General features: G+C 47.8%; 1 protein-coding gene across 2 annotated transcripts in view; it reads right to left on the bottom strand.

The window, feature by feature from the left end:
- Nucleotides 1-6,259: 6,259 nt before the first annotated feature.
- Nucleotides 6,260-26,581, bottom strand: part of LOC110223982 (transmembrane protein 263-like) — a 361,940-nt gene continuing 341,618 nt past the window's right edge. For both annotated transcript variants that reach the window (XM_021009761.2, XM_021009762.2), the window contains exon 3: nt 6,260-8,435. In XM_021009761.2, coding sequence (XP_020865420.1) covers nt 8,143-8,435 — 293 coding nt within the window. In that variant the 3' untranslated portion in view covers nt 6,260-8,142. The remainder of the gene's footprint in view (nt 8,436-26,581) is intronic.

The raw sequence follows: 26,581 nt of genomic DNA, 5'->3' as shown, positions 1-26,581 counted from the left end.
TTGTGCCAGAGGCACCCTTCAGGAGGGAGGGAGACTTATGAGAGGCTGGAGACATCCCTCCATGGGTCAGCAAGGCGTGGTGGGGTGGGGGATATGGGTGACAGTGTCCAGTAGAGCTGGGATGAAGCAGCTCACTGGGTGTCTTTGGGACTATGACCTAGAAGACAGCTCTTCCCTGCTCTTCCTCAGATTGTGGGGACTGAGGCATCATGGGATCCAGAGTTGAAAGAAATTCTATGGAGATCATCCAATCCAACCCCTTCATTGTACAGCTGGGAAAACTGAGGTTCAGGGAGTGGGCCCTCACTTGCCTAACATCACACAAGTATTAAGTAACAGCTGGAATTTGAATCAGGGATCCAAGCTCTGTGGCCAATGTCTGAACCAGTATCTAAGCCTAGTTACCCCCTTACCTCTCGGGGTGGGAGATGAGCTGCAACAAACAGGCTTTGGAGCTCAGGCCCAGTGAGCAATAGCCAGTTATAGAATCTTTCAGCAGCTGGTCCTGTGGACCAAATAATCCCTCCCTGGGTCTTCAGCTCACTGCTATGGGGGTCTCCAAAGTTTCCCTAGCCACAGTCTTTTGTAAAGGCATTGGCAAGCCCCTTAGGAATCTGGAGGAGAAACATGAAAATGGGGGGGGGGCTGACTAGGACCTCTTTACATCCTGCTCTCACTAGGATGTGAGCTCTTTAAGGTAAGGGATAACTTTGGTTCTGCCTTTGCATCCCTGTCCCCTAACACAGTGCTTAATAAATGCTTGTTGACTTGGGCTGAGTTGGGTGCCCCCCTTGAGTCACTGCCCCAGGGGAGAAGAACACCCTTAACCAAGGGAACCAAGGGAACCATCTCTGCTGTATTCAGATGGGGCAAAGCCACAGTACGTGCCATGGGCCCATGGAGGCTCCAAGTTCTCATAGAAAACATTGTGGCAAATCTGCCCATCTGCCCCACCTCAAAAGTTAGGGATGCCAGGTTTCACTGAGCCTTGGCCATTGGATTGTAGGAGGATTGGTTTAGAACTGGAAGGATCCACGGATTTAAAGCTGGGAGTCAGTGTGTTAAGCACCTACTATGTACCAGATGAGAAGCACCATGGAGTGGACAAAGAGTTGGCCTCAGAGTGAGGAAGACCTTTGACGTGCACCAGCTGGGTGACTGGAGGGGGTCAGGTCTCTTTAACCCTTAGTGACCCAGACAAGACTGTAAATTGCAGAATGAGGGCTGCCCTTTACTAATAGAGATTACTTGTATCAATGAAACCCAATGACATCTGGTCTAACCTCTAACCTCTCCCCCCAACCCTGCTAGGCATTGTGCTCAACGTGCAGAACTAAGCATTTCCCTCAAGGATCACAGGATCTGAACTAGAAGGCTATTGAATCCAACCACCTCACTTTACAACTCGGAAACTGAGGTCTAAGGAAGGGAAGTGACTTGACCAAGGTGAGACAGGTAACAAACATCAGAGGTAGGATGTGAACCCAGGTCTTCCTGATTCCAAGTCCAGTGCTCAATCCACTACACCAAGAAAACTTACATTCTACTGGGGTGGGATGGGAAACAAGATTTATAAAGGTAAGTACAAAGTAACTTTGGGGCATGGGTGAGGGAACAAGAAGTCGTGTATAAGCAGGCACCTGGGCTGTGTTTTGAAGGAAGCCAGGGATTCTGTGAGGCAAAGGTGAGGAAGGAGGGCATTCTGAGTGTGGGGACGGATGACTCGACACATATGGGGAACAGTGAAGAGAGAGTGACTCAGGTCCCTTGGGGTGGTAGGAAGTCTTCTCAGAGAAGCTGACATGACTGTGGCCCTGGCTTGGCCATGGATGCTGGAGAAAGTTTTCTCTGGCTTGGACATTCGCTGGCTATTTTATGAAGGGAAATTTGCTATGTGCTCATTTTTCCAGACCTCAAGTTCCTTCTTTGTGAGATGAGGGCAATGACCTCATAGGGTGGCTGAGATCTGAAGCTAATCACAGTGACCATTTAGACACTGGCACCAGCCAAGGCACTGGGGGAACCAGGGACCTGGGTTCCAATCCAGGCTCTGCCTCATATGACTTGTGTGACCTTAGGCAACTCAGTTAACTTTTCTGGGCCTCAGTTTCCTCATCTGTAAAAAGGATGAGGTTGGACTAGATGTCCTCTGAGGTTTCTAACCACTTTGAATCTGTGATCCTATGACTAGAAGGTCTGTAAGGCCCCTTTATGTGGGGGCATTTTAGGGGTACAAGCCAGCTAGTCTACAAGGACACTAGGTAATGCTGACATGTACATAAGTATCATCTCATGCCCCAGACCTGGGATGGGGAAGAGCTTAGCACCCTTGTTTAAATGGAGGAAGTGACTTGCCTGTATCTTCGTTGGTTAAAATAAATGATTTCACTAATGCTTATTACTGTTATGTCAAAGCATCTCCTTTCACAGTGACTTGACACCCTCTCTCCTCCACGTACTTGAGACTTGGATTGACTGTGGTGTCAGGAGCCTTTTTTGGGGGGATCGGTTTCTTCTCATTTTTAGCAATCTACCTCAGATGGGGGCTAAGATCTTTGCACATTGGGAGGCTCAATTTCTTCATATCCTTGAATCACTGAGGTGGAAGACCAGAAGTCTCCTGGTGGACCAACTCTTCCAACAAACATCCTCCCCCCCAAAGCTCCAGAGCATCTCTTCTAATGGAGAAGAGTCCCATGGGAGATTCGCAGAATCACAGAGTTTCTGAGCTGAAAGGAACCTCAGGAGTATAGTCCAATCTATTGCTGGCCAACAACACTCTTCACCACATCTGAGTGATCTCCCAGCTTCTGCTTGAGGACCTTGGGTTAGGGGGAGCGCACCCTTGTTGACCTCTTGGGGGGAGGGTCAAGACTTGGGTTATTATCTTAGCTCAACCTGAGACCAGGGCATCCCCAGGATCAGCCTTTTGTCCAGATGGGAGGAAGGGTTCCAATGGCAGATTTTATTTTACTTGTCATCAATGTCTTTTGTTCTTCTTCTTTTTTTTTTTTTTGGTGAGGCATTTGGGGTTAGGTGACTTGCCCAGAGTCACACAGCATGACGTCTTTTGTTCTTATTTCACATTTATCTCCAAATTTATTCCCCTCCCTTCCCATCCCTTGTAGCCAAGATTAAAAAAGAAAGAGAAAAAAGACCTTTCTGTAAGACCACCACCATGTTGACAGTGCCTGACATTTATATGTAATATCCTGTACCCATCTTTGTAATGAAGGGAGGAAAGGGCTTTTCTCAGCTCTTCCTAAGAGGCAAATTTGGGCACCATGGTTTCACCATATTCAGCTTCATTTACCTGTTGCTTGCACTGCTATAATCATTGCATGTATTGTTTTCCTGGGGGGTGCTTACTTCACCCTCCATCTGGTCATGTAAGTCTTTGCAAGCTTCTCTGAATTCGTCGTAGTCATTATTTCTTACAGTGCAGTATGATTCATACTCTTGTGGTGAGTTGAGACTTACAAAATACCTTCCTCAAAATAATTCTGTGAGTGCAAGAAAGAGCATCCCTGTTTTATGAGTGAATCATAATCCAGCGGTATGATGTAGATAGGATAACGGGCCAGGAGTTAGGAAGATTTGGGTCTGAATCTGACTTGTGACACTTTCTAGCTGTGTGTCCCTGGGCAAATCACATCACTTCTCTGGTCTGAGTTCCCTCATCTCTAAGACAAGGGGGTTGGACTCAAAGGCAGATCAGTGGTCTCCTGCTTACCTGTCACCACAACATCAGCATCATCACCAAAAGTTCCAATATCTAAGACCCTTAGGGTGTCACTTAATTTCTCTTCAATCAGCTCTCCTACTGGAAAGAGTAATGGATTGAGAGTCAGAGGATGTGGGTTCAAAACTCAGTCCCACCAACTTACTGTGTGACCCTGGATAAGTTAATTACCCTCTCTGAGCCTTCTGTTCTTTGGCATAGATTTCCTGCAAATTTTTGTAGGCTCCTACCTCCTTCTCTCTCTCTGTGGCTCTCAGTCTATCTCCCTTCTCTCTGTGTCTGTCTCTCTGTCTTCGTCTCTTTGTCTCTGTCTCTCGGTGTCTCTCTCTCTCTCTCCCCCCCCGTGTCTGTGACTGTCTCTCTGTCTTTGTGTCTCTCTTTCTGTGTCTGTGTCTCTGTGTGTCTCTCTCCCCTCTCTGTTATTCTTCCAGCCTTTGGGGATAATTAATGACAATAACAATAGGATAGGGTTAGAGATTTCATTGGTGTAGAGAACTTTCAGGTGAGGAAACGTCTTCTCCCAGGGCTGGTGAACACCTTCTCTGCAGCTTCTGGCCTCAGAGCAATGGGAGGTTAAAGAACACGCCCGGATTTCTACAGCCAGTGCACGCCGAAAGGGAGACTTGCTCCTCCAGCTTCCTGGTTTCAAGGTCAGTTTTCTATTTAATATTCCATGCTGCCTCTCAATAATAATAACAATATGCTAATAGCAGTTACGATTTACATAGCACTTGAAGGTTTATAATGCACCTTGCATCCATCATTAATTCAACTGGGCACATCATTATAATCCCATTTGATTCCCATAATAATCCAGAGAGGTAAATATTACAAGTATTGTTATCTTCTATTTACAGATGAAGAAACTGAGGCATTGGGAGGTTAAGTGATGTGTCTGGGGTCACAGAGCTAGTCCAAATCCATCCAAGGTGTCTCCCAATTTCCTCTTCTGGCCTCAGGGGCCTCAGTGTAAGATGAAAGGGGAGATTAGATGAGATCTAAGATCTCTGCCTGGTCTAAATCCTTCTGTCCTAATCTTTCCTTTTCGAAGAAGTGCTGTCACACAAAGCCCGATCTTGGGTTACTTCCTGTTCCCCCAATTTCACCCCATTCTTTGGCCCTGTAATGTTAGCCTTGAGGACGAAACAGCGGATAGTCAGGGATAATGGACTTTGGGGAAGTCACCGTGTATCGGTGGATCAGTGTTCTGTCCTGTAGAATGGGGACAATAGTTCCTGAGCTTCAGGTTTCACTGGGATGCAGATAAACTCGCATGACAAAGTATGAGAGGGAGAGGTTGTCCTCCCAAGTCACTGTAGGATTTGAAGCTCATGAATGGGACGCATTCTACTCAGGAAAGGATTGTCTTTGGACTGCAGGCTAGATGGGATTCCCTTCTTCAAGATCTTAACGGGGCAGCTGGCTCATTTGTAAGCCCCCATTTCTGGGAGGGCCCCCTTCTCTTCCTTTAAGCCTCATGCCCTGATGCTGAACTAGGTTATTTTCTCCCTGTCTTGCATGTAACTCAGGGCCCATTATCCAAGGGCTGAGCTCATATAGCCAAGATTTCTTGGAGGTTTCCAGCTTCCAGCCTTGCCCCTGGTTTCTCCTGGGAATATCAGAATTTGGACAGGGTCTAAAGGGACCTTACTATAAAGCAAACACCCAGGCTAACAAAACACCAAGTAAAGGGCAGATTTTACCTCAACAGAAACACAAAGGACTCAAACCCCAATCTATAAACAGTCCAGACATGTCCTCTGCCCTCTCTCCTGGCTCTCTGCCTCTCCCAGGGACTTAAAAGTTGTAACAGGACTTCCAAACAAATCAGGAATATTGCGACATACATTACTAGCCTGGGTGGGGCTCCCTTAGGAGTGGAAAAAACCCAGGATTCCTAGGGAGTGATGGCTCTTACCACCCCCCACCCTGAGACCATTTACTTCTCCAGCTCATGTTACAGATGAGGAAACTGAGGCAAAAAGAAGTGACTTGCCCAGGGTCACACAGCTAGTAAGCTAGTAAGGATTTGAACTCAGGAAGATGAGTCTTCCTGATTCCAGGCCTGGTGCTCTATCCATTGTACCACCCAGCTGCCCCCTTTCCTATATAACAACCCTTCAAATATGTCAACACAGTAATAATGGGTCCTCTCCCTGTCCGTCCCCCTCGTCTTCTCTTCTGCAGACTCAATGTCTCCAGTTCTCCCAAGTGATCTTCACGTGCCACAGTCTTGATCTCAGGGCCCTCCATCATTTTGGCTGCCCTTCCTAAACAGTGGGACTCAGGACTGAACACAATGCTCTAAATGGGGTCAGGTCACAGCAGAACACCCCAGGACAATCGCTGCCCTTGTTCTGGATGCCAGGGCAGCCGATGTTCTTAACATAGTGGCTTTCTCAGCTGTTGCCTAGTCCTGGATACTGGGGCTCATTGAGAAAGGACTTCGCTTCCTGCCTATTGCTGCTCTTTGTTCAGGCTGCCATCTTTGAATCACAGAGCACAAGCCCAAAGATCTTCACTTTCAAACTTTATTGTCATTAAAATTACATGGATGCTTCCCACCCCACCCCAACACAAGGCAATGGGATACTTGCCAGAATCCCCACACTGCCCCCCTTTTCTGGGCTGAGGGAGGAGAAGAGCAGATCCCCTTGGGGTCAGGCCTTTGACGTGTTCCTCTGAGTGCTCTGGAGAACTTGAAGGGACAAGAAGAGGGCTGACGGCCAGCTCCAGAGAAGACTTCTCACCTGAGCTAGGTCCTACCATAGGTGGGCAGCTCTTTTCTCCTGCGAGCTCAAACTCTTGCATTAGAGCTTCATGTGTGAGAAGATGGAGAGACAGGCCTAAGTTGGGGAGGGGTTTTTGTTCAGACATGGGTAGGACTGGTTGACATCTGAGGTTTTTCCGGCTCTGGGATTCTGTGTGACTCGGTGGGACCATCTCTGGGCAGGAGGCTGGGAGAATCTCATGTTGCCCAGGTTATGGGGATGACCCTGAGGGGTGATATTCCTGTGTGACATCACTGGGGGGAGAATTAGGATGGCTCAGATGTGAAGCTCAGCTGTTCTTCTTCCCTCCTCTCCAGCTCTCCATAGGTCACCAGACAAATGCCTGAATCCCTTCTGGAACTGTCCAACTTTGCCCTGCCCATGGTCCAAGGCGAGCCAGAAGAGGCCAGATAAAGATAGCCATGGGGAAGTCATTTCTACTGCCCCCTAGTGACTAGGAACTCCCACCTTCAATGTGACTGGCCTTGACCTGGCAGAAAAGGTCAGCCTTCCCCTCTCCCCCCACTCCCCCCATTCCACCACCCAAAGAATGGCCATTTCTGAGAACCTGGGGGCCGGGTCTTGGGCCCTGTTCCTTTGTCACATTCCAGGACTCAAGGGTAAGGGAGAACCCCCCACCCTTGTGATTAAAGAAACCATGGAATCTGTAGGCATGCAGACTATGGGGTTGCTGCAACGTGCTTGGCTCCAAGTTGGGCAGCAGGCAAAGATGAGCGCAGCCGCTGTAGTGTGGCAGGAGGGGCATTGGCCTGGGAGGTAGGACACTTGGGTTCTGGCCCCGGCTCTGCCACTAATCCCATCCATTCCATTCAAAAATCATTTCCCAGGTGCCTACTGTATGACAGGTACTAGGGACAGAAGGACAAAAAATGAGGGAGTCCCTGCCCTCAGGGAGCTGACATTCTATGGGTTGTCTTTCAGATGTGGTCACCCATTGGACCAGCTGGCGTTGGGCTCAGTTCAGACCCTAGCCCATCCATGTTTGATGCTGCCGCTCCCTGTGTCCCATGAAAGGTCACCCTGAGGGGTCAGTAGGACTCAGTTTCCCCATCTCTCCAAGGTCCCAGTGCAGTGCTGGAATTGTAGGAGTCTATACTTTATGGCCTCTAGGTCTAGAGGCCACAAGTGGGTGCTAGGGAGAATTGGGAGAGAACTTGGTCCTACCCATGCTGAAGGAGAAGGAAGCTTTGGCCTTGGCTGGGGGCAAGAACAGTGATGTTTAAGCCAAGTGGGCAGAAGAAGCAGCCCTGGGCTCTGGCCGGCTGTGGTTCTATGGGTTGCTTTTCCAGCTGACCCTGGTCTGTTTCAGGACCCCATTCCCCTTGGTTGCCACATCTCCCTGAAGGCCACCCTCAGAGGCCCTGGGAACCATCTTCTCTGCCTAGCTTGAGAGATGGAGCTTCAGGGCTGGGGATGACACTATGAAAATCTGTGGCCAACATCTGACCTGAGCCTAGCAGGCCTAAGTGGTGGAGGCAGAGGGGGAACAGAGGAAACTGCTTCTAGCTGTGGCCTGGGGAGCAGTGCATGGGCCAGATGAGGGCTGGGCCCATCTGTCTGAAGAAAGGGAGTCCTGGGGACAGATGAGGATCTCGCCATGCCCTGAAGTTAATCGGCCTTATCTTTCTTCCTGGTGGTGAAAGGGACCTTCCCGGCCATGGCAGAGCCCACCGCCCCCACGCCATTGCTCACGGCAGACACGCTGCCCTTCACCAGCCCCATGCCGGCAGTGGGCACCGTGGTCACAGCTGTCTTGGTGAACGCCAGACTCTTGCTCCCCACCCAGGCGACACCTCCTAGAGTGGCCCCCACAGCGCCCTTGGTGATACTGAAGAGGCCACCTGTCATTCTCCAGATCACCCCTCCTTGCTCTTCCAGCTGCTCAGGGGCTTTTTTCAAATCTGCAGAGAGAAGGAAGAGAGAAAGGCCTGAGCCTATGGACAAGTGAGATCCCTTCATCCATGTGTCCCCTCATTCTGCAGAAAGATCCATCCACAAGCACTTTTTTTTTAAGGCAGTTGGGGTTAAGTGACTTGCCCAGGGTCACACAGCTAGCAAGTGTTCAATTTTTGGTCTGAGGTCGGATTTGAATGCAGGTCCTCCCGACTTCAGGGCTCGTGCTCTATCCACTGCGCCACCTAGCTGCCCCTCACAAGCACTTTTTAAAGGCAGTTTGATACAACAGAAGGAACATTAGCCTCTGGAGTCAGAGGACCTGGGTTCAAATCCTGTCTCTGCTGCTTCTTTCCTGTGGGATATAACACAGTCTTTCCAGGACTTAGTTTTAGACAGGTATTGTGGCATAGTGGATAGAGAGATGGCCTCATAGTCAGAAAGACCTGGGTTCAAGCCCTGCCTCTGACATCACTAGCCATATGTATCCTCTCTTTTAACAGATGAAGAAATTGAGGCCCAGAGACTTGTCCAAGGTCATTGCAGAGCTAGGGTTTGAACCCCGAAGCCTCCAGTGTTATTTCCTAGCCCTGCCCTCCCTCTAGTAGGTAAGCCCCCTGAAAGCAGGGCTAGTCTTACTTTTGTGTCTGAAATTCCATCACAGAGGATGGGGGGGCGGGGAGGAGTGCTTAATAAATCTTGGCTAAACTGAATAAACCCCAGTTCTTGGCCTGTTCCCACTTCTATACAGTGAGGTACGGCGGAGACAGCCGTGGATTTGGAGTCAAGAGACCTGCGTTCCACAGTGGGCTCTCAGTCTGTCCAAACCTCAGTTTCCCCACCACAATCTTGGCTGGCACCTCACAGGGCGGTTGTGAGTTACGTGCTTCATAGACCTTAGAGAGCTGCAGAAATGGAGGAAGCTATTCTGTCCTGTTAGCAGTGGGCCCTGGCCTGGATTTCAGTCCCAGATCTTAGGCCAGCAAACAACAAGCATTTATCGAGTGCCTACTATAGAAACAGGCCTTGTAGCCTCTCTGGGCCTCAGTTTCCCCATCTGTAAAAGCAGGAGGTTGGACTAGATGACCTCTGAGATCCCTTCCTTCTCTGTCTTCTTTTTGTGTTCAGGGCCCCGAGCAATCTGGTGCTCTGTGAAATTCCATGAGCGCCCTCTGCCCTGCATCATCTTTTAACCCCTGAAGCAGGAGGGGAAGGTGTGTGCCCAGTTGCCATGCCACTGAGAAGCAGAAAGTGATGGCACTATCTTGCTGTTGTCTTGCCAAGGCCCACAAGTCCCTCGGAATGGCGCCGCCTCCATCCCATCTTGGTATTGAGGAGAAGCCAGATTGGCTCAGCTGGTGAGCCTCTCCTAATGAGGCCAAGGTCATGGGTTTGTCTCTCCAAAGGCCGGTTACCTTTTCACCAAAAAGAGTTTATTCCATGGCCATAGGCTAACCTCAGGCTCAGGCAGCACTCTTAGCCCCATCCATGTCTTAAGAAATTCAACCATTTATTAAGCACCTACTACATGTCAGGCACTGTGCTACCTACTGGGAGTATCAAGACAAAAAATGAGAGTCTCTGACCTCAAGGCGCTTACGTTCTACCAGAGGAGGGGATAAGTAAGTACATAGGATATACAATTAATAGAAAGTTATATCGAGGGGGAGGGAGAGCTGTGGGAGGTGGAGGTGGGGGAAAAGATCTCATGGAGGGAGGTGGCAGGTACCTTTGAAGGCAGCCTGTATTTCCAAGAGGCAGATGCGAGGGTGGGGAGAATGCATTCTGGACCTGGGGCATCTGGCTGTGCAAAGTATAAATGTGGCATGTCCTGTATAGGGAACTGGAATGGAGATTGCATGAAGGAGAATGATGTGGGATAAAGCTAGAGAGGCCAGAGGGCCGGAAACTAGGCCCTGTGACTCCAGTCTCTGGCCACAGATGGATCCTTGAGCAGTGTGGTTTAATGGAAAGAGTGTCAGATTTAGAGTCAGAGGATCCAGGTTCAAATGTGCCTCCTCCTTATCATGTGACACTCAGAAAATCCCTTTCCTTTTCTGGGCCTCAGTTTCCTCACTTGTAAAATAAGGACATTGGACTGGATGACCTCTAAGTCTCTTCTAGCTCTAAATTCTTTCCTCATGTCATTAGGGGCTCCTGCCTGGAGGCAAGATTCATGCTTTCAATTTCCTGCCTTTGGGGAGTTCCTTGGAAGCACACCTTCAGAAAAAGCCCAGAGTACTGAAGTTATTGATCTCCCTAGATCAGAGGTTCTTAACCCAGGGTCCACAGAGTCCATAGATTTCAGAGGGAGGGAATCCATGAACACTTTGGGGAATGAAAAAAACAAACAAACTGCTATACTTTTACTAACTTTTAGATTCCTTTATAACTTTGTGTGTTTTATTTCGTGCATTTAAAAATATTCAGAGAGGGTATACATAGGCTTTACCATACTGCCAAAAGGGTCTATGGCACATCATTAAGAACTCTTACCTTAAATAATCCATCCCTTCTCCCCTCCCCCATCCCCTTGCCGGCATGTCTCTGGTCACTCACTATAGCCATAATCTTGGCCCCAGACTTCCCCCTGGCCCAGGCTGCAGATCCTAACCTTATGATGGGCCACAAACTTATGGATAAGTCTGACCCTGATCACAGACCAACCCTTCCTCACACTGGCCTAGGTGTGACAACCTTACCTCTCATCACAGAATGTTCCCCACTCTACACCATTCCCCCCCCTTCTCCAAGCCAGGGCCTTCAGGCCTTTCCTAGTTGCTCCCTTATAGTTCCCATCCTCTCAGCAGCTCACAGTCCCCAGGAAAGCAATAAATTCCTGGGCAAGATAAGGCCTGGGATTTACAGCAGCAGGTTAGCAGCTCAGACAATAGAGCAGAGGGATCATTCTACTGGCAGCCTCAGAAGGGCCCAGATAAGGGCAGAGGGAATGAAAGGCCAGCAGCACATACAGGGGATATGAAAAAGTCATTTAAAAGGAAAGAAGCAGGCCGAGTCCTGGAGACTATGGGTGAAAATAATAGCAACAGCTTGCATGTATATCCTGTTCTAAGGTTTGCAAAAGTATCTTCTAAACAACAGTCTGTTGGGGGTAGATAGAAGTATCATTGGTCTCATTTTACTGATGAGGAAACAGAGGCACAGGGACATTTAGTGACTTGCCCATGTTCACTCAGCTGTTAAGTGTTCAAACCCAGATCTGCATCTACGTTTTCTGTGTCAAGGCCATACCTCCTGGTCACTCTGCCACCCAGCCTCTTAGATCCACAGGGCTTCTGAGCCTGAGGTCTGTAAACTTGTTTTTTTAAAATATTTTTTTGGTAACTATTTCAATATAAATGTTTTCTTTTGTAATCTATGCATTTTACTTTATGCATTGAAAATGTGATTCTGAGAAGGGGTGCATAGCTTCACTAGACTTCCAAAGGGGTTCAGGACACAGAAAAAGGTTAAGAATTCCTATTTTAAAGTAACCAGAAAGTAAGTCAGGAAACAAGCATTTATTAAGCACCTACTATGTGCTAGGTACTATGCTAAGTGCTGGGGATACAAATAAAGGCAAAAATTAGTCCTTGCTCCCAAAGAACTCATAGTCTAATGAGAAAGTTTCTTGCCTCTGCAAATACCTACCAACAAACACGTAAAAGCCTACCATTTCATTACTAAGGTAGGATACCTTCCATTCTGCACTGAGAGATCCGGCTTAGAAAGCAAATACCCCTGGGAGAGAGAATAGCTGTTGACAGAGGTTCACACTAAACCAAACAACTGTGCTGACTAAATATGCTACAATTTATGCGACATACTCTCACCTGGACACTCCCTGATGCTTGGTAATCCTTTGGGCTTCCCTGACTGACTTTCTGCCTCACTCCCCACAATTGGGGTCCCAAACTCTTCTCAAATCCTCCACTTCCCAATTCTCTCTCAGCAGAGCTCCTTGACTTCTGCTTTACTGAGGAAATCAAGGTCATCTGCCCTGGGTTCCCTCTTCTCCACTACTCTACATTTCAAAACCCCACGTTGGCATTGCCCACTTTTGCCTCCTTTGCTCCAGTTTCTGACGAAAAAGTTGTCTTTTGTCTTTATCGGCACCCATTATGCATAGATTGCTTTTCCTTTTCCACAGTCAAATTCTTAGAAAGACCCTTCTATGCTTGTTACCTCCATTTCCTTACCTCCCTTTTCCTCCTTATCCTCACTGCCCTATTTCTATTGAGGATGCTACCATTCTCTAGTCACCAAGTCACTCCTGATTCTCCTCTCTTCTTCACTCTCCATATCTAGTTAGCTGTCTGATCTATCCTCACAATATCACTCACATATGTTCCGTTTGCACATAGCTACTCCTCTAGTTCAGGCCTTTATGATCTCTGGTCTGGACTCTTACAACAACCTCCTAATTGGTTTCCCTCCTGTGAATCTCTCCTCTCTCCAGTCCACCCCCAGAAGAGCTGCCTAATAATCTTCTTAAAGCCCAGCTTTCACCGTATTATTCCCTTATTCAAAAATCTTCAGTGGCTCCCTATTGTCTTTACATATACAACTGGCTCTACCCTGCCTCACATCATTCCCTTCATACAGTCTATGTTCCAGCCATATCAGAATTTTAACTGTTTCAACACAGGTACCATCTCCTCTATGAAGTATTTGTTGATCTACCCTTTTTCTCACACCCTCCCTCCCTCAAGGGCCAAGTGGTCTCTCTTCTCAACTTTCTCTTCTCTTTTCTCTCTCTGTCTCTTTGTCTCTCTCCTGAGTACCATTTTTTGTACTTCTCTTTCTTCTCATTTGATTTAGGTTTCTTGAGAGAAATGTCTGTCCTCAATCTACCTGCTTACCTCCAGTTCTTTAATAGGTACTTAATAAAGCTTTGTTGAGGACCCTGTATTTTGAAGGCTGTCACGTAGAAGATGATTAGACTCATACTGCTTGGCCCTAGAGGGCCAGAAAAGCACTCAAAGGTAGAAGGTAGAGGAAGGTAGATAGAAAGGAAAATCTTCTTATCATGAGAATTTCCTCCAAGTGGCCTGGCCTGCTTTGGGAAGGTGATGGGCTTCCCATCCACAGGGACTTCAAGAAGTAGCAGGGTAACCATTTTCTGTGGATGCTGGAGAGGGCGTTTCCATTCAGGTCCTTTTTGGACTAGGTGACTTCTGAGGTCTCCACTCTCTTTCCTATGTAGGATATTCTGAGAATTATTCCTCCCTGTAACCCAAGGTACAGGCTAGGCAGATGGCCAAGGTCAGGAGATCAGCCCATGGCTACGGATGAGAGCAAAGCTAACTGGCCTTCAGAGGGATTGAGCCCTAGACCTTGGCCTCATTAGCTCCATCTGACTGTGCTAACCAGAGACATGGGCTGAATAATTGGCCTTTACATTGGCTGATTCAGGAAGGGAGGGGCATTTAAAGTTCAGGAAGGGGGTTGGAGAAAGGCTGAGCAAGTGAGTGAGGCTGGCACTTCTGGGTAAAATCCAGGGAATGTAGAATTTTTCTACTCCTCCTTAAAATTTCCCATTCCAACTTTCTACCTCTCCCTCCTACCCTAACAGCTAGCTCCATTCTGCTGTCTCAGCAAGATTCTTTGCTTCTTCTCACAGTTGCTAAGGCAACTACATGTCCCGGGTACAGTGGGACAGCCCTTGGATGCTTGAGGATGTGAAGGCCTAAGGTTTCAAAAGCAATGATGATGTCCCTTGGGGCACTTCCAGGATCACCTGATTTATCAAATGATGTTGGCATCAACGTAGATTTAGAGCAGGAAGGAGCATTGAAGGTCATCTGGTTCAACCTTTTCCTTTAGGAAACGGGCCCAGAAAGGTGGCATGTGACTCTAAGGTCACAGAGCTAGTCAGTAGAAGAGCCAGGACAGAACCTGGGTCTTCTGACTCAAAAATCAAAACTTTTCACTGAATCACTAAAGATGTATCATCTAGTCCAACCCTCTCCTCTTCACAAATGAGAAAACTAAAAACTAGGAAGATGTCCACAGCCACACAGATAACAGTCGCCACTCCCAATTTAGAGCTTCCAGGTTTACAAAGGGTTTTCCTCACAACAACCCTGCAAAGCAGGTAGTATAAATGCCCATTTTATAGATTACTGCTCCCATTTTAGAGATGAGGAAACTGAGATTTGAGGAAAGGAAGTGACTTGCTCACAGTCACACAGCTAGTAAGCATCAGGACCAGGATTTGAACTTAGGGCTCTGCTGACTCCAAGTCATGTGCTCTTCCTGCCTCTCTTACCTGACTTACCCTTGTTGGTAGGAGAAGACTGGAATTAAAGTGAATAGAATGAGGAATAAGTAGTTAAACTAGGCCTTCTAATTCAAAATCCCCTGTTTCCACTACCTCCCACTGCCCCTATATAGAATCACAGAGTTTTAGAAGGGGAAGAGGCAGAGAGACCTTCTAGTCCAACTCATTCCCCAAAGGAATCTCTATGATAACAACTGAAGAGTATTTAGCCAGCCTTTGCTTGAAGACTGCCAAGCAGGGGGAGTCTATGGCCTCTTTTTTTTTTTTGGAGGCAATTGGGGTTAAGTGACTTGCCCAGGGTCACACAGCTAGTAAGTGTCTGAGGTAAGATTAAAATTCAGGCCTTCCTCACTCCAAGTTCTCTGCCCCCAACATTCTATCCACTGCTGTCCTCGTTTTATCAATGTCCTTCCTAAAATATGAGAACGCTACTTCAGCTATGGTCTGACACCATGATGACCTGATGAGGCATCTCTGCAGGGGCAGGTTGGCAGCCCAGCTGCTCTTTCTCCCCTAACCCCAGTCATTGGCAGCTCCAGATACTTCCCTTGCCAGGCTTTGAGCCTTTGGGACAGTCCAAGAAATATTTCTGTGGGTCTCGAGACATCTTACTCTTTTGTCCTCAGTGGGAGCTGGAACATGCTAGGCCCTGAAAGGGGTTTTGGGCCTAAAATATTCTTCTGCTAATTATAACAATCGCTTATATTTATTGAGTATATTTTTATGTTCTCTGCTAGCATTCTTCCCCTAAGGTCCTCGTCTGATGCCTTATCATGGTCCAGAGATGAACTTGGGTTCTCTAAAGCTAAGCTGGCCAGGCTCAAGCTCTGGCAGATGCTACCACGCTGGCAAGGTTTAGCAAGAGCCTTTTGCACTTCTCTTCTAAGGACAGACTGCAAGGAAGCTCCACACCAGAATGCCCTTCCATTGCTGTTCACAGAAACTAGTGCAAGTGTCCAGTAAGGGGTGGAGGGGCCATGCATGCTCTGGCTTATGGAGGATGCACTCCCACAGATGTAGTCAAGGAACCTGGAAGTATTGAAGTTAACGGACATTATTCCCATTTTCCAGTGTAACCAGACTTCCACCCAAGCCTGGGACATTTTGTATGCTGCTGCTGCAGATGTAAGAGACATGTCTCCTAATTGGTGGAGAGAATGCTGAATCCAATATGAAGCTGAGTGTCTGAGAGAGGGGAGAATTTCTCGAGAGTGAGAAATGTGGGGCTCCAGACATTCTTTAGGAGAGAAATAAAGACTCTGGAAGCTGCAGACACATAGGGGAAGCCTGAGCTGAGTGCAGTGTCTGATACAGAATAGGTGCTTAATATATGCTTGTTGGATTGAATTGTATTATTATACATTAGGGAATAAGCATTTATTAAGTTCCTACTATGTGCCAGGCACTATGATAAGTGCTTTATACATATGATCTCATTTGATAATTTCATAATTGAATGATCCCCGACTTTTCCTTGAAATACGTTTTCCTCTCTTGAACAGTATTCTCCCAGTGATGCATATGGAAATCACAGGCCCTGAACAGTCAAAATTGTGGAAGGTCCAAAGGGAAATGGGGAGATTCATGGTGGTTGTAAGGAGGTTGCACCTTGTGCAGATAAGAGGAGGCATGAAGGATATCATCCAGGAAATATATGCTAAGAAGGGGAGGAGGGGAAGGCCTGCTACAGAGCTCAAAGGACAACAGATGGACAGCTGTATTAGTGCCCACAGAATGTAAAGAAACTGAGATAAGGTCTGTTGGGGATTTATGGAAGGACGAGAACAAGAATTCCATAGGATGAGAAGGTCGCAATCTGTACTAGCGAACCCGCTACAGAATTCATCCAAGGATGGACTGTTTAAACAGCTTTTTTGCAAACATGATTTCTTTTGGGTTTCATAAAACCCCCAGCACTGTGAGGGGCAAAGTACGGCATAATCATCCTGAATTTACAGATAAGAGAAGCCAAGATGTGAAGATCCCTAGGGCTCTAGGACTTCTGTGAGGATTTGGTAGAGGTCATAGCCAGCTTGTCTACCCTGTTAGAATGCAAGGCCTTTAGAAGTAGGAATTGCTTCATTCTTTGTGCTTAGAACAGTACCAGGCACATCATAGGCCCTTAATGAATGCTTATAGATTTGACCGACAAAGGCACAGAGTACGGGGAACTTATGTGAGAAGCCTGCAGAAGGGTTTTGAAGGACTTTCCATCCTCCCAACTGAGATGTGTGCTAAGTTTGCAGAAGAGCCCTTCCCTCTACTGGGGCAGGTCAAGACCCTGTGATGATGAAGTGTGTGGGAGCGAGGGAGAGAGCCTGGCCCGGTGATGCTGCACCCTCAAGATGCCTAGGAACTTTACAGGCCTCAGGGATGGGAGGGCGAGGATGTAGACCCTGGGGCGGCAAGGATCCAGACCCTGGGGTTACAAGGAGTCAGACCCCAAGGCTGCAAGGATCCAGACCCTGGGGTCATGAGGATACAGACCCTAGGGTCACAAGGATCCAGACCTTGAGGTTACAAGGAGCCAGACCCTGGGGTCATGAGGATCCAGACCCTGGGGTCATGAGGATCCAGACCCTGAGGTTACAAGGATCCAGACCCTGGGGTCATGAGGATCCAGACCTTGAGGTTACAAGGAGCCAGACCCTGGGGTCATGAGGATCCAGACCCTGGGGTCATGAGGATCCAGACCCTGAGGTTACAAGGATCCAGACCCTGGGGTCACAAGGATCCAGACCCTGAGGTTACAAGGATCCAGACCCTGGGGTCATGAGGATCCAGACCCTGGGGTCACAAGGAGCCAGACCCTGGGGTCATGAGGATCCAGACCCTGGGGTCACGAGGACCCAGACCCTGGGGTCACAAGGATCCAGACCCTGAGGTTACAAGGATCCAGACCCTGGGGTCACAAGGATCCAGACCCTGAGGTTACAAGGATCCAGACCCTGGGGTCATGAGGATCCAGACCCTGGGGTCACAAGCAGCCAGACCCTGGGGTCACAAGGATCCAGACCCTGAGGTCACAAGGATCCAGACCCTGGGGTCACAAGGATCCAGACCCTGAGGTTACAAGGATCCAGACCCTGGGGTCACGAGGATCCAGACCTTGAGGTTACAAGGATCCAGACCCTGGGGTCACGAGGATCCAGACCCTGAGGTTACAAGGATCCAGACCCTGGGGTCATGAGGATCCAGACCCTGGGGTCATGAGGATCCAGACCCTGAGGTTACAAGGAGCCAGACCCTGGGGTCATGAGGATCCAGACCCTGAGGTCACGAGGATCCAGACCCTGGGGTCACAAGGATCCAGACCCTGGGGTCACAAGGATCCAGACCCTGAGGTTACAAGGATCCAGACCCTGGGGTCATGAGGATCCAGACCCTGGGGTCACAAGGAGCCAGACCCTGGGGTCACAAGGATCCAGACCCTGGGTTACAAGGATCCAGACCCTGAGGTCACAAGGATCCAGACCCTGAGGTTACAAGGATCCAGACCCTGGGGTCACGAGGATCCAGACCCTGGGGTCACGAGGAGCCAGACCCTGGGGTCACGAGGATCCAGACCCTGGGGTCACGAGGACCCAGACCCTGGGGTCACGAGGACCCAGACCCTGGGGTCACAAGGATCCAGACCCTGAGGTTACGAGGATCCAGACCCTGGGGTCACAAGGATCCAGACCCTGAGGTTACAAGGATCCAGACCCTGGGGTCACGAGGATCCAGACCTTGAGGTTACAAGGATCCAGACCCTGGGGTCACGAGGATCCAGACCCTGAGGTTACAAGGATCCAGACCCTGGGGTCATGAGGATCCAGACCTTGAGGTTACAAGGAGCCAGACCCTGGGGTCATGAGGATCCAGACCCTGGGGTCATGAGGATCCAGACCCTGAGGTTACTAGGATCCAGACCCTGGGGTCACAAGGATCCAGACCCTGAGGTTACAAGGATCCAGACCCTGGGGTCATGAGGATCCAGACCCTGGGGTCACAAGGAGCCAGACCCTGGGGTCATGAGGATCCAGACCCTGGGGTCACGAGGACCCAGACCCTGGGGTCACAAGGATCCAGACCCTGAGGTTACAAGGATCCAGACCCTGGGGTCACAAGGATCCAGACCCTGAGGTTACAAGGATCCAGACCCTGGGGTCACGAGGACCCAGACCCTGAGATTACAAGGATCCAGACCCTGGGGTCATGAGGATCCAGACCTTGAGGTTACAAGGAGCCGGACCCTGGGCCCTGAAGCCTTTTTTCTTCCACAGAACACAGTCCCCTCATTCTCCTTTATTGGTCTATTAAGATTTATATGGTATGTGAGCTACTTTATGTTGTTTATGCTTAGTTTAATTAATTGTGGAAAAGTGGAAAAAACATTGGATTGGGGTCAAGTTCAAATCTTGGCTTTGCTTTTTCTTTGAACATGCTATTCCCCCTTTTTGGGTCTCAGATTCTTTGTATGTAACACAAAAGGACTAGAGTGCAAGGTCTAGGGCTTCTCCCAGCTCTGACTTCTATGTTCTAAGTTTCCTCCAGCTCTGACTTTCTGCATTCTAAGGCCCTTCCCAGGCCTGATATTCTGTGTTTTGAGGTTCCTCCTAGCCCTGACATTCTATGTTCTAAGGTCTCTCTTAGTCCTGGCATTCTGTGTTCTAAAGCCTCTTCTAACTTTGACATTCCCTATTCTAAGGGCCCTCTCAGCTCTGATTTTCTATATTCTAAAGTTTCTCCCAGCTCTGACATCTCAGCTCTGACATTCATGTTAAGATCCTTTTTTAGCTCCAGCATGGTCTAAGCTTCCATCTAGCTCTTATGTTCTATTGTTTTACAGAAGGAGAAGTCACTTTGTAAAAACAATGTTTTAAAAAGACCATATGTGAAAAATTTGCTTTTAGGTCTTGCCCCTGCATCTCAAGACTGGCCTGAAAGAACCAATGGTGAAGCAGCTTCAGCTGCTGCCTCACAACCCATCCTGAGTCTGAATTTCCCATCCCAAACTTGTCTGGGCATCCACAGATAGTGCAGGGTCCTGGCATGTCTTCAGATGGACAGTTCCCTCAATGGGAAGTGACAGGCGGCTCTGTCAGAGTGGTGATGGCCCCCAGAATACATGCAAAATGGCTCTTCAGCTACACTGTTGACCGCTGTCACAAGGTCCATGCTTGCCTCCTTCTTGGGGAAGGTGGTAGGCTCTGGAACTGATGAGTTTGAAGGAGGGGGAGGCTGAGTGGGCTCCCAAGGGGGCAGAGATACCTGGATGTCTTGACAGCAAGGGCTCCAGCAGCCACAGAAGGGTACAGGTCTGATGCAAAATCAATAGGTTAGTTAATGAATTGGTCAACAAGCCTTTGTGTGTTGTAAGGTCCTTGAGGGCAGGGGCAGGGACCTTGTATCATTCTTGATATCCCCTTAGAACCTAGCAAGATCTTTGTACATAGTAGGCAGTCAGTACATACTTCCTGCAGACCTACTTTGTTCAAGGTGAGGAAAGGGGTACAAAGAGTTCTCAGACACTATTCTCCTCAAGGAGGCTTAGATATGTGTGTGTGTGTGTGTGTGTGTGTGTGTGTGCGCGCGCATGTAGATGAGGAAACTGTAGTCCACAGAGGTAGAATCATCTCCTCAAGGTCCCACAGACCAGAAGCACCAGAGCTTCTATTTCAATCAAGTCCTTGGACTCTATATCCAGTGTTTCCTCCTCTTTCCCTTCCTCCCTCCCTCCCTTCCTTCTTTTCGTCCTCCCTCCCTTCTTCCCTTCCTCCCTCCCTTCTTCCCTTCCTCCCTTCTTCCCTTCCTCCCTTCCTTCCTTCCTTCCTTGCTTCCTTCCTTCCTTCCTTCCTTCCTTCCTTCCTTCCTTCCTTCCCTCCTCCCTCCCTCCCTCCTCCTCCCTCCCTCCTCCCTCCCTCCTTCCTTCTTTCCTTCCTTCCTTCCTTCTTCCTTCCTTCCTTTCCTTCCTTCCTTCCTTCCTTCCTTCCTTCCTTCTTTCTTCCTTCTTCTTCCTTCCTTCCTTCCTTCCTTCTTTCTTTCTTTCTTTCTTTCTTTCTTTCTTTCTTTCTTTCTTTCTTTCTTTCTTTCTTTCTTTCTTTCTTTCTTTCTTTCTTTCTTTCTTTCTGTCCCTTTACAACCTGGCTCCAGCCCATCTTTATTTCTCCTTAAAAGAGTGGGCACAGAAGCCCCACTCAAAGGGGCTGAGGAAAGAGTGTCCAATGAGAAAGTAGAAAAAACTAAAGAAATTCATTCTCATGACTGCAGCCGGCTAAGACAGAAAGGTCAAAGGAAGGTTTTGTTTTTAGGATATAGAAGGCTTGAGCATGCTGGAAAGGAACTACTGGAGTGGTAAGGAGGGAAGATGCCTGAGAGAAGGCAAAATGCTAGAGTAAGGTCCTGGAGAAGACAGCAGAGGAGGGCATCAGAAGCTCTCATGGCTTGGAAGGACTTCCTTGCGTTGAGGTGAGAGCTGTGTCCCTGTCCCCTAGGACCATCAGGTCCTGGATCTGGAGGAGGAAGGGACCTCAGACACCATAACATCCAATCTCCTCATTTTACAGATGGCCCAGAGGTTAAGTGATTGCCCCAAGGTCACTCAAATGGCAAATGGCAGGGATTCACACCAATATTGACCCAGGTAACACTTCTGTAGCCCTGTGACCTCAGGTCAGTAACATCACCTTTGAACCTCAGTTTCCTCATTTGTAGATGGAGGAGGACGTTGGGCTAGAACAGGAGGTAGCGTGGTATTGTGGAAAGAGCACCAACCTTGTGATTATTTTTAAATCTTGTCAAGGACCACAGGGCAATGCTAGGGGGAGACTGGAACAAGGACATGGAATGACTAAGGAAATAATGACTGACTTTTCTCTAAGTCTCTTAAGTTTGTAGAGCTCTTTATATACAGCATCTCATCAGATCCTCATAAACATCATTTGAGGTAAATGCTGTTATTATCCTCCATTTTACAAAGGAAGAAACTGAGGTTCCCAGAGGTTTGATGACTTTCTCAGTCATGCAACTAGGAAGTATCTGAGATGTCTTGACTCTGAGGCCAACGCCCTATCCACCAGGCACTAGATGATCTCTAAGGGGGGCTCCATCTCCCAAACCTATGATCTATGACTCAAAATTCAGTGTTTTTCCCTACTACACCATGTTGCCATCTCTACTGAACTCTAGTCCATGCTGCCTGGCCATGGGCAAGTCCTCTTCAATGTCCCTCAACAGCAAACAGAGGGCATTGGGCTATTGGATCTGTGAGTGCTTTTTGAACTCACATTTTTGATTGGGTAGGGATGCAGGGGATATGAAGAATACGGGATGTCGACTTGTGAGTCTTCAGGAAAAAAGTCCTAGGCTGCCCATAGGGTTTGTGGCTGGATTTAGGCATTACTAGGAGCCAGGAGCTATCTTTCTATGAAGTCTTAAACTGCTAAAAGTCCCATGGCTATGATGACTTTCTCCCCACTTGACTTTTATCCTCTAGAACTGTAGCAGACAGGCCAGATCCTTTTTCCTGAGCTTGGTCTTTCCATCTAGCTTATTTATGAGCTGTTAGCTTTCCTTTCAAGGGAGAGAATCTTAAGAGTCTGGTAAGGAAAGTCTACATGTTCTCCCAAGAAGGCCCAGAGAACTGTGGGATTTACAGCTGAAAGGGGCTTAGAGATCACTTCTGGGAACTGCTCCATTTTCTGAATGAGGTTAGGAATCTAAGAGAGTTTGAAATAACTTGCCTAGGGTCATACGAGTTGTAAACAGCAGAGCTGGCATTTTAACTTATTACAATAACAGAGGAAAGAAAGCTGTCTTTGGAGATGGAGGATGTGTGATCACTTATTACCTCTGTGATCATAGGCAAGTCATTTTCAATCCTCTGGACATCAGTTTCTTTATCTAGAAAATGGCAGGATCCCTTCCAGCTCCAAATCTATGGGTCTATCATTCCATATGCATGAACTTGGTTATTTAATGCCTCTGGGCCTCAGTTTCCCCAACCGTGAAATGAAGCCTCAGTCTCCTCACTTGTAAAATGAAGAGGTTGGAATAGATGACCTCTACAGTCTTTTCAAATTCCAAGTCTATTGGCCCATGAGCTTAAAGTAGGATTGGGTGGCTGGGACTTCCACCAAATTTAAAGGACACTGAGAAGAGTTGTCATTTAGCAATATAGAAAGAGGGGAGATTAGCACCCAGTTAGCAAAAATAATTAGTTAAAATGGAAATCTACCAGGTGGTCATCATATGGAAGGTGAAGAACTCACCTAGCTTCTGTCTCCTCTAAGCCTTTGCAACAATCTCTTTGCCCCAGGTGTACTTCATACTACCTTCCCCAAGGGCCTGCTCCTCCTGGGGACTGTCAGAGAATTGTGAGCCTACCATCTCACTTGGCCAGGCCCATATCTCCATGGCTGCCACATCTCCATTTATGGCAGGAATTATGTGGCTTCTGCCCACAGTTAATAACCCAGCTTAAGTGATCAGGAGCTAAAACTCTTAACAATCTGGTTGTTAACTTTGTTATCGATCTGGTCCATGGGGATTTTAAAAAAATAGCTATTAAGAGCCTAGTTGATGAATTATTACCCACAGGAACTACAAGAAGTAGCGTGGGATAGTGAAGTAAAGACTTGGAGCCCAAACAACCTGGGTTCAAATGTTACCAATGGCCATCCTAGCTCTGTGTGTGTGTGTGTGTGTGTGTGTGTGTGTGTGTGTATGTGTGTGTGTGTGTGCGTGTGTGTGTGATGCTGGGCAAAGTCATTTACTTCTCAGTGTCTCAGGTAAATCTCTAAGATTAAGGCAGAGAAGGGGATGACCTGCATTGTTACAGGGAATTTCCTCCTCTGGGAGTTCCCCATATCAGTGAAATCAAGGTCTAGCCCCTATCCTTAGTTGTAGTGTGGTAGGGTTAAGGATTAGGAACACTGAGGAGTGTGCACGGAGACCAGTACAGCTGGGGGAAAGTCCTCAGAAAAAGATGAGATATCCTTTCTCTCTCTAGGCTTGAGTTACCTCCAAGTTTGAACCTGATGGGTCTGAATGACAGCTCCATGGCATTGTGGGTAGACTGGACTTGGAGCCAGAAAGCCTCAGGGAGAAGGCCAAGACTGAAGCCAAGGTTGGAGCTCTTCTCCCTTCTCCTACTCAAGCAATTCTTTTTCAGGGGACTGGCTCCTCTCAACTATCAGGTACTCAAATGTCTGGATTCTGAACTGGCTTTCTGTTTTATTGATGACCCACAGGATGCGACTATATTTACTCTACCAATCTGAACACACTTCCTGTACAATGTCACTTCAGTTCATCCAATGACTCTCAAGGATGTTTCAATTGACAAGAACTTTTTGTAGTTAGTTGTAATACCACTGAGTTCTTTCCCAGGCTATTCTTCCCTCTGCATTGGCTACCCCATTTTGACCCCTTGGGGAACCAGTCCAACTCTACACTTCTCTTTGGTCCTTCATCCCCCTCAAACTACTGAAGGTCTTACTCTGACAAGTATCAGCCATTACTCCCACCATCTTCTACCTTCATGTCTACTGAAATGCTGCTGAACAAAACTGGAGAAATCATGAAAACATGCTGACTGGGTCTACTACAAATTTATGTTATGTAATCTCAAATGGACCCTCACTGTGGCAGGGCTGATAGTAATTAACTCACTATCCCACTTACCACAGCATCATTTCCAGACCTTTTCGTCTCTCTCTTCCCCTCCCCTCTCAGCTGAGAACCTTGCCTCATGTTTCACTGGAAAAACTGAGGCCATTTGCCACAAGCTCACTCTTCTTCCCTTCTCCCTCTTTCACCTCACTTAGATGTCTCCTGCCATGATTTCCTCCTTTCCGTCTCCCATGAAGAGGTGGCCCTTCTCCTTGCCAAGGCTAACCCTTCTAGATGTAGAAGTGGTCCCATCCCATCCTATTTGCCTCAAGAGATGGCCTCTTCTCACATCCCCACTTTCTCACTAATCTTCAGTCTCTCCCGTCTTGTTAGGTGCTCCCCTACTGCCTGCAAACACGACCAGGTCTCCCCCATCCTCACTTGATCTGTCCCTACTTGATAGCCATCGTCACGTCTCTCTCCTCCCCTTTGTGAGAGACCCCTTGGGATGGCTGTCTTTAATAGACACTTCCACTCTTTTCCTTCTCACTCTCTTCTTCACTCTCTACAGTTTGGATCCTGATCTGCTCATCTCTTCTCTCCAAAGTTACCGGTGATCTCAGAATAGCCTCTTCTCAACGCTCATCCTTCTTGAATTCTCTGCAGGCTTTGACACTGTGCATCACGTCCTCAATACTCTCTTCTCTCCAGGTGTTTGTGACATTGTTCTCTTCTGGCTCTCCTCTGATGGATCTTCATCCATGTCACGTCCCCTAACTGTGTTTGCTCCCCAAAGCTCTGTCCTAGACTTCATTCTCTTCTCCCTCTATGCTGTTTTTTGATGAGCTCATCAGCTCCCATGGATTCAATTATCATATTTTCTGATGCTTCCAAGATCTGCTCATTGAGCCCTAGCCTCTCTCCTATCCTCCATTCTCATCTCTCTAGCCATCTATTAAACATCTTGAACTGGATATCCTGTAGACATCTTCAATTCAATGTGTTAAAGACAGAACTCATTATCTTTCCTCCCAATCTCTCCTCTCCTCCACCTTCCTAATTTTCCTATTACTGTCAAGGACACCAGCATCATCCCAGTCACCTGGGTGCACAAGAGAGGTGCACATCCTTGCCTCCTCACTCTCCCTCAGCCCACCATCTCCAATTTGTTGCCAAGGCCTACTCACTCTAAATTTGAAATATCTCTCAAGTATTCTCTCTTCTCTCTGATACTGCCACCATCCTGGTACAGGCCCTTAACACCTTGCAACTGGACTATGGCAATATCCTGCTGGTTGGTTTCCGGGACACATCTCTCTCTTCTCTAGTCTATCCCCCACTGAGCTGCCAAATTACAAGTCTGACCGTATTACCTCCTCTCTTCCCCTTTTAATAAACTCCAGTGGCTCCGTATCATCTCCAGGATCAAATATCAAATATGTTTGGCATTCGAAGCCCTTCATAACCTCATCTGCTCCTACCCTACCAGCCCTCTTCTGCCTTACTCCCCCCATGTACTCTGTGATACAATGACAATCCCTTCTTGGGATTCCTCACACGCGATACTTCATCTCTCAAATTGGGCATTTTCACTGGCTGTCTCTTATGCCTTCACTTCTCTCCCTCCTTATCTCCATCCCCTGACCTTCCTGGCATCCTTCAGGTCCCAGCTAAAATCCTCCCTTTTACAAGAAGTCTTAATGCTAGTGCCTTTTCTCTGTTGGTTATCTCTAATTTATCTCATCTACACCTCATTTGTGTCCATTGTCTGAATGTTATCTCTCCCATTAGACTGGGAACTCCTGGAGATCAGACACTGACTTTTGCCTTTCTTTGTGTCCTCTGCACTGAGTACAGTGACTTATCCAGGGTCACACAGCGAGTTAGCACACAAGTCATAACTTAATCCAGGTCCTCCTGGGTGTGTCTTGAAGGAAACTGAGGCTCAGAGAAATGATGTGATTTGCCTAAGGTATCACAGCTAGGATGGAAAGCAGTTTAAAAAAAAGGAGAGGGAGAAGGTGAAAGTCAGAGGAATGGATCACAATAAACTCTGTCCTGGATGAGATAAGCATAGAATGCTAAAAAAAACACAGACTTGGAATCAGAAGACTTGGACTTAAATCTTACTAGCTGTGTGACTCCAGGCAAGCCATTAGCTCCCTGAATCTCAGTTTCCCCCTCTGTAAAATGGGGATAATTCCTGTGGAACCTATGATACATGAACCTATGAAGGCTGTGTGACCTTCCGGGGTACAATGGATATCAAGCATCATT

This window comes from Phascolarctos cinereus, unplaced genomic scaffold (assembly GCF_003287225.1).
Source record: "Phascolarctos cinereus isolate Bilbo 61053 unplaced genomic scaffold, phaCin_HiC Scaffold_9;HRSCAF=440, whole genome shotgun sequence".
In the NCBI taxonomy this organism is placed as follows: Eukaryota; Metazoa; Chordata; class Mammalia; order Diprotodontia; family Phascolarctidae; genus Phascolarctos; species Phascolarctos cinereus.
This window is presented reverse-complemented; position numbering and strand designations above follow the sequence as displayed.